This window comes from Nicotiana attenuata, unplaced genomic scaffold (genome assembly GCF_001879085.1).
Source record: "Nicotiana attenuata strain UT unplaced genomic scaffold, NIATTr2, whole genome shotgun sequence".
NCBI classification, from domain to species: domain Eukaryota; kingdom Viridiplantae; phylum Streptophyta; class Magnoliopsida; order Solanales; family Solanaceae; genus Nicotiana; species Nicotiana attenuata.
This window is the reverse complement of record NW_017671263.1, coordinates 277864-286244: the sequence shown is the minus strand read 5'-3', so window position 1 is coordinate 286244 and position 8381 is coordinate 277864. Positions and strand designations below refer to the sequence as shown.

Sequence of the window (8381 nt, the reverse complement as noted above, 5' to 3'; positions counted from 1 at the left end):
TTCATATTTTTCAGATGAAGTCAATTTTCATTGCATATTTTTCATTTGGCTAATCATTTACCTATCCATATTCCATGACAGATTTGAGCTCAAGATCCTCGTCAAGATTAATAATATTGAGCGCTACATTATATTAACAACATCGTCGACGATCATTTTACATCGGTTACATCATCACACAATAAAGACATAACTTATCGATCATTATTTTCAGGTACCTGAGCCTCTTTCATGAGGTCTTATAGATTGTTATGTCGTGGTGCTTTTCTAGAGAACTTGCCTCTTTATAATGACCATCTTGATTATTTGCTCCACTCCTTCTTCAAGGAGTTTTATCTTTGGAACCAACGTGTCATGGACTCTGTCCATCTTAGACTTTATTTTAGTTGGAGCATTAGCAGCTGAAATATGACATTTAGCTTTGGGTCAGCAGATGCCCCTGGCAATATTTTACAACTGAATTACCACTTGAACTTCAAGTTCACATTTTCTTGTACGAGGATCTAGATGTACTCATAATAATTCATTCCATGTATCACTTTTTCAGCTGCCTATTTTCTCCCCCTAATGTTGGGATCACCAGCACATTTTCCAACCTTCTTTGTGAACCTATATTTGTGCATTGTAATGGGATAATTAAATCATACCGCACATTCATATTTCTAGATGGAAGTTATTTAGTTCCTGACACTGAACCAATTGTGACAGGGTGAATTTTTTATAACTTGTTGGCTAGATGCGTACAAGTGCTGTTGTATATTAAATAATACACCTAATACCAAATTTCTATTTGTGAGTTTTGTTCTCATAACCAATGGTTTAGCTATAATTGGAGGCATACAACTTCTGCTAAACCAACTTAGATTTAAACCAGCATTATCAAGATAAATTTATATTCTGGACTGTGCTCTAATAATTTGAGCAATCAATCTTGCAAAATCCAAACTGCAAGTTGATAACAAACGCACATGTGATCATACAACAAATGCATCTATTAAAATCATATAATAGTAAACGATCCACATGGCAGGTGACTGGGCCCTATTAATTCCAGATATCAAGGGATTCAATCCCAACCGCAGCTGGTATATCATGAGAATAAAACAGCACAAGAGAATTTTTCGAAGAATGTTCTTTTTCTTCAATATATGCCAATGTGAATTCTCAATCAATTTTCACATCATAAATGAACCGGGATGGCCAACCGGTCATGCCAACTGATATTTATTTCAATAAACATCTAATTTACTATGGCATGTGATTCCATCATCATGCTTATATTTGTGTAGTACAAATAGAAAAAAAATCGGGTAACCTTTTGTATTTACCCAGTGTGATTATAGTAATATGAAGATATTAAATTTTTCTTTCATTTGTAGTCTCAAATGCCAACCACTTTGGCTAATATATTTAAAACTCAAAAATTTCTTTTGAGACTTACTACAATATCAATGTCATGAATAATTTCATTCTTCCGGATAGTAACCAACTAGTTCTTCCGGAGCTCTTCGTTAATTTTGTACTACATGATCTTTTATCACACCATTCATATGGTAAAATATCTCCTTCACGGAGAAAATTATATCATAATAAATTGTCATGGTCAAAGTCATCATAGGCAAAACCATTTCTTGCTTTAAGTTTGCCTTTAATAACTTTTATAAAGCATGGCAAAATATTTTTTGGCGTACCACATGTACGCGACCAATGACATATTCATGTAACCACATTGTAATATTCATTATCTTTATTTCTCTCAAACCTCCCTTAGAGGTGAGTTGTGGTATTTATCCAACCATGCATAAGCACATTCTTATGCATAATTTTTATCACATATATATTTCAACATTTACTTTCAGGAATGAACCTGCATTTACAATGCTTATCACAAGTCACATTTTCAACGAATGGACTATAACCATGTGAACGTGTCTCGTATTAACATATCACGTTTATACATATTCCTTCACCTTGAAAGGATCATTTTGAGAACCCTTATTGTTCTCCTTCATAATGATGACTGTTATTATTTGATCTTTAGCACGACCATATTCATCGGTCAACCACTTGTCTTCATTTAGACTTATTATTCACCGTTATCATATTTAATTCAAGAATGGAGCAAATCAAATGGGACAAGCTTCATGCTTTTACATGAAAAAATTATTATTTTTCTCTAGTCATCATTATGGTGCATTGGGACTCAAACCCAATGTTTTACCATATAAAGGCATGTTAGGTCATAATGCGTTGGAACTCGAATCCAACGTCTTTTCATCAACATAGTGCGTTGGGACTTGAACCCACCGTCTTACCCTCAATCAATGGCATCATTACATCCGGTCATCATAAGACTTTAGAATATTGCCACTTCCAAAGGTTACAAGTGAAAACTCGTCTAGCGATAAATAAAATTTAATAGTATTTGCATCACCTTATCATATATTTACTTTTATGCAAAAATGAACTATATTATCAGAAGATCTAGAATGTCAATTGTCGGGTAGTCATACAATCACTTATCTCAATCTAGATATTAAAGCACATCACATATTGTTGCTCCTCAAAGTTATTATTTTTAAATATGATTCTTGAAGAAGTAATCAACTTAGATTGATGATATGTGCATCTAATTAGTTAGTATAAACCATGATATAACTATTATCATCTTTCATGTGTCTAAAGCAAAATATTACTTAGCGTAATATATATCTCCGCTGCCAATATAGAAGTAAGTCACTTTTCCAGATTGACCACATAAAAGAATTATGAGTGCACCTAAAGAATATAAATTTTATAATATCGTAAAAACAATACCTAACATCATCTGTACTATTACGTGTCGATTACTTTGGTGGCTTAGAAAGCAATTGAGCAAAGTGGCAGCAGAAATGTGTTAGATCTAATTCAACACAACTACTTTATTATAAGCAATGCCCCATCTCGGTATTACAGCCTAACTTGCCAACGACATGAAATGTCAACTTATCACTTGCCAAAGCAACAAAAGCAATGGTAGCTCCCATGGAAGGCTTTCATTTCTTATAGAAAATATAAGAAGAATATAGCAATTTGTGCTGATAACGTGTTCCGAAACTTAGCTCAAAGTAATAATATAAAACAAAAAAATAGACAAGAATGTAGGGAGCAAGAGAGAATGAGATTCTTATTTCTTCAATATATTCAAGTGTGTACAATGTGATGTCCAAACCTTCTATTTATAGGATGACATTGAGGTATATAAAGGGATATCATAAACATGGTACTAACTATTGAGATCATGGGAAAGATCATGGAGGAGGTTATAGAGTTATGGGAGTTACAACCATAATGGTGAAGAATAGTGGGAGGTTAATGGAGAAGAGTAGTGGGAGTAACTTCTTTAGGAGTTATAAACATCCACTACAAAATATAATATTTCACAACACTCAATTATTTATTAGATATTTTGAAATTATTAGCTATGTTAGCTTGTAGTACATTTAATATAGTTTTCAAATATGTAAATTTCTTATTATTTTAAAAAACATAAAGAATCCATACCCAAATTTACATAGAAAATTGAGTGTTTTGACCCTTAATCTGAAACCCTTCATATAAAGAATAATATTTAATATAAACTCGTAAATATCTATGTATAAATATTCTTTACATCGTTCGAATTAAATTTTTTTTTTTTTTTTGAAAAGCCAATTTTGTCACTGTAGAGAAATTTATTTTAATTAAAAATAAAGAAGAAGAAAAAGGTGGAGAAAAGGTTTAAATGACCAACATAACCTTGCAATATCTTTTGAGACCCTTCCCTTAGCTCGAAACTGGTGTTACACAGACGAGCAAACAAACAATGGCTGCAATTGAAGTAGTAGCGTCCTCTATTTTCTCTTCTCCCCCTTCTTCTTCCTCTTCTTCTTATCTCAAATTCCCTTTGTTTCCCAATTCAATTAGACTTGAAAACTCCACCCATTACTCAAGTGTTTCTCTCGAATCCCTTCTCTGTCCCCTCCCTCCTCCTTCAAGAAACCAATGGTCCCACCAACTTCACTGCTCAACAGTTGAGAAAGTAGCAGTACAAGAAAAAGAAGAAAACACAGAGAAAATCCAAATAAGTAATCAAAGAAGAAAGCTTTTTGTACTAAACTTACCATGGTCTTTGACTGTTCCTGATATCAAGACTCTCTTTGCTGAATCTGGAATTGTTGAGGATGTTGAGGTAAAAAAAACAAATTTTTGTATGTTTATCTTGTTGCTGAATAAATGGTGCTAACTTTTTTACCCGTTGGGTGTTGAATTAGTAGATTATAAAGACCAAAGATGGGAAGAATAGAGGCTTTGCCTTTGTGACTATGTCTTCTGGGGAAGAAGCTCAGGCTGCAATTGACAAATTGGATTCTTATGTATGTTTTTTCATATTCCGCCTTTTATTTCCTGTTATGGGATAAGCAAAATTACATGTTGATAATGAATTGGTTTGTGTAGATCATTTAATTCTGCTAGAAAATAGTTTCGAAGAATAATGGCGGTTCGTTTGTAGTTAGCATTTGCTTATGTATGTTTCTGAGGTCAGTGTAACAGTAATATTCGTGTGAGATTATCTTCGTGGTGGAAGATTTTCTCAAGAATTAATTTTTGTGGGTGAGAGGAAAGGCAAGATGTCTACCAAAGGATAATGCAGAAACATGAGGTACATTGTGTTAAAAAATTAAGTGATGGTTTCTGGTAAACATTGAAAAATTAAGGCAAGATGTCTACTTGTTTGGGCTTTTTGAGTAATTATAAGTATTTGTGCAATATGCTGTGCTCTTTTGCGCAGGTTGTTTAGAATGTAAATTGGTGAATTGGTAAATGGACAAACACTCTCGAATAGTTAAAGATCATAATGTGTTTTACCTAAAGAAATGGAGGGATTAATAATTCGGACATGATGTTAATGTCTTTCTAATGATTGTTGGTATGTCTGAGAGAAAAGAAGATATGTCAATACATCTTTCTTTCACCTGCGTAATGTTCTATCTTTTGGTTTTTAATAACTTGTATCTCACTAACATCTAAAAGTTACTAACAGAAGCTAATTGGTAGAACTATGGATGTGGTGACTTCTGTGTCTGAGGAATGAGATACGCTTTCTATGTTAGGACTACATGCATCCTAGCTGTTAAGCAAGAAAAAAATAGTTTAGATTCTTCCTTTTTGTTTGTCTTAAGGGATTACTCTTTTCATAATGGAACCTCCTGCTTTCGTTTAATGTAAAAGACTCCTTTATTGGCTTTATTGACACTTCTTTGCGTTATTGTTCTCGTTTTACCTTTTTCCTGTTTGTTTCTTCACTTTTCTTTGTCCATGATTATGGTGGTACAGGAATTATTAGGAAGGATCATCAGGGTAGAATTCGCGAAGCGGTTTAAGAAACCTGCAGGAGCTCCTCCTCCTTCAACTCCTCCTCGAGGGGAAACACGGCATAAACTTTATGTTTCTAATCTTGCATGGAAAGTGAGGTCTACCCATCTGAGAGACTTCTTCTCTACAAACCACAATCCGGTCTCAGTTAGGGTTGTCTTTGACAATGCTTCAGGAAGAGCTGCTGGGTATGGTTTCGTATCATTTGACACAAAAGAAGAAGCAGAGGCTGCACTATCTGCTTTCGATGGAAAGGTATGCATAAAGAAAATATATTCCCTTCATAGCTTGACTTCTTATTCCAGAATACTCCTTGGATCTTATTGGTTGTCATTCTTTATTACATTACTCTGCTTTCAGCATTATTGGGGAGTATCATTTCAACTAGTTGAATTCTTAAAATAAATTACACAACCTGTTCAAATATTAATTGAAATTTGTCAGAGACCTCGTTGAAACTGGGACTTACTCTCAGAACCTTGCTGTACGCTTGAGAGCTAAAGAGTTGGTCATAGTGCTAAATCTCATAAGATATGGTTAAAATCTGATTCAAGAAATTCATCTGCATGTAGAAAACAATGTAGTCAAAAGTTTGGGTCTTTAAAATTCCGCTCGCTGTTTTAAAATGCATAGGTGCAGAGCGAGATGTTTTTCCTATCATGGAGCAGGGCGTTTGCCCCAAGGCACGTGGTAATATCGTGTAAGTAAATTGTCAAATACTAAAAAGAAATTTTAAAAGAAAATTGCTTGGGTTGTATTGTCGGACAATCAAGGTAGAAAGTGTCTGTTGGTGGATAGCTTAATACTGGTTCTCTAAGTAATTTCAAGTAGCATAGTTTCTTTGTAAGCATGTTACTAAATTGTGTGGCATTACTAAAAATATTGGATCATGTAACCAAATATTAAGTTTTACATCATTTAAATTCAAAATATTATTTAAGGGTGTGATTGATATGAAGGAAAACACATTTTCCAGAAAATATTTTCCAATTCCCATGTTTTGTTAGCTTAAATGTTTTAAAAAATATTTTCCCCATGAACTTATTTTCCTCCAATTGGAGGAAAATATCTCATCCATCCACCACCCCAACCACCAACCCCGAACCCGCACTCTTGAATAGAAATATTATTTAGAATACTTTTTTCATGTCATACATAAAGTACTATTTTTTCATCTCAACAAAATGAGTATTTTCTTTTCATGATGTAGAAAAAGTATTTTCTTTCGTTTCAACAAAATAAGTACTTTCTTTTCATAATGTTTTTTTTTTTTGATAAGGTAATACTTTCTTTTTCATGTAGAAAAAATACTCTCATTTTCACAAAATGAGTACTTTCTTTCTTGTTGTAGAAAAATTCCTTTATTTTATTTTATTTCAACAAAGTGAGTACGTCCTTTTCATGTTGTGGAAAGAGTACTTTTGTTTTAGTTATGGAGCTCAAATTTCAATGTTGTTCTTGTGTGAAAAAGTAAAGCAGCACATTAGTTCCTTGGGGTTTCTGTGCATTTTTAAATGAAATAATTAAATTCTTCATACCAAACACGCCCTAAGTTAAAAGGTTGATATTTTCTTAATATGGAATATAGTTTTGTGATTATTTTTTTTTTTTATTTGCACCGGGTGTCCGAGTCTCTAAGAGCCCCGACTAATCCCGGGGGTGCACAGGCCCTCGGCAAGGAGTTTCCCGCAAGTGCACCACGGTTAATTCAGGTTTTACCCAGTCCGATGGCCCTCAGAAATTGTTTGCACCCAGTGGGTTTCGAACTTGAGACCTTGAAAGGGAGCAAACCCCAAGGCTCAAGTCTATTGCCACCAGGTCAACCCCTGAGGGTTTTGTGATTATTTATAGGCAAATGTGATGTCAAATTTGGTAATTCTGATGATGATTTCAAGCACTTACCAAAAAGTGCTTTTGTTTAGGTGTCTCATTTTGTTTAAGCATGATTATTAGGTGACACTTGATGACATATCAAAAAAAGTTAAGGTGAAACTTGATGTTTCATTGTGTTCAAGTGAAAGTGGACCCCATTAGTGGCAACAATACAAGTATTAAGGACGAGGAAGCAGTTTCTTTTGGAGTTGTATTAACATAAATTCTCTTGATATAAGAATTGCAAAATTTGAGATTTTTAATTTTTCTTAGTACATATGAATGTTTCAAATGCTTCAGTTAGTATCTTGAAAATATTAGAATTGCCCACGGCTATTAATCCAGATTTTCCACTGTTTCCATCTGTGGCTCGTTGGGAATTCCCTTCCATTAGTTAGATGTGAACATAATGGAACACAAGTATGGTAATTGATTCCTTGTAAGAAAGACGCGTATGTGCAGAAGCGTACCAGACGTTGATATATGTTCACATCTCAATTTAAAAATGCAGGAACTGATGGGCCGACCAATTCGCTTGAAATTCAGTGAAAGGGATGCAGATGGATCTGAAAACAAGGAAGAACCGTCCACTCAGGAAAGTCCTGAAGAGCCATAGATCATATGCAAACTCTTCGACTCCTTTGATTGCACTTCTATGTGGATCATCGAGGTCCTCTTTAATTCTTCTCCTTATGCACATAATTGATGATTGTCACATGATAACCATAGTTTTTGTAGACTCCAAATCTTCTTTGTTTGACATGTTCGTTTGGTCATACTTTAATGACCTTTTATCTTGTTTCCTAGTTTGTTGATTTCTGAAATATCTCTGATGTTTATGCTATCATTCGTCAATCGTCACAAAAAGAAGAAGAAGATTTTAACAACTGTATATGATTTTCACATACAAAATACACCCTTTACAGGATTTTCGCACAGTTTTTTCATATTCTCATCTGTTTAATGAGAGTATCCTCACCAAATATTTATATTAATCATGACACAAATGTTTCTACTCTGAGCAGAAGTGGAAACTTTGCGGATAATCTGCGGTCATGTTTCTGTTGTCTTATGAGTATGTTTATTGCAATTATACAAGGAGATATTCAGCAGCA

The 8381-nt window shown here is 33.9% G+C and overlaps 1 protein-coding gene across 1 annotated transcript; it reads left to right on the top strand.

Annotated features, from left to right (window-relative positions):
• The first annotated feature begins 3792 nt into the window (after positions 1–3792).
• Positions 3793–8092, top strand: LOC109207151 (28 kDa ribonucleoprotein, chloroplastic). Its single transcript, XM_019370032.1, has 4 exons — positions 3793–4210; positions 4296–4394; positions 5356–5649; positions 7778–8092. The coding sequence occupies exons 1-4, from the start codon at positions 3845–3847 to the stop codon at positions 7880–7882; spliced, it is 864 nt and encodes a 287-aa protein (XP_019225577.1). The 5' UTR covers positions 3793–3844; the 3' UTR covers positions 7883–8092.
• Positions 8093–8381: the final 289 nt, after the last annotated feature.

What these genes read in the sequence shown, in the direction of transcription:
- LOC109207151 (XM_019370032.1), top strand. Translation starts at nt 3,845, where the DNA reads ATGGCTGCAATTGAAGTAGTAGCGTCCTCTATTTTCTCTTCTCCCCCT. An exon ending in GAATTGTTGAGGATGTTGAG is followed by an intron (nt 4,211 to 4,295) that starts GTAAAAAAAACA and finishes TTGAATTAGTAG; the next exon opens with ATTATAAAGACCAAAGATGG. An exon ending in TTGACAAATTGGATTCTTAT is followed by an intron (nt 4,395 to 5,355) that starts GTATGTTTTTTC and finishes ATGGTGGTACAG; the next exon opens with GAATTATTAGGAAGGATCAT.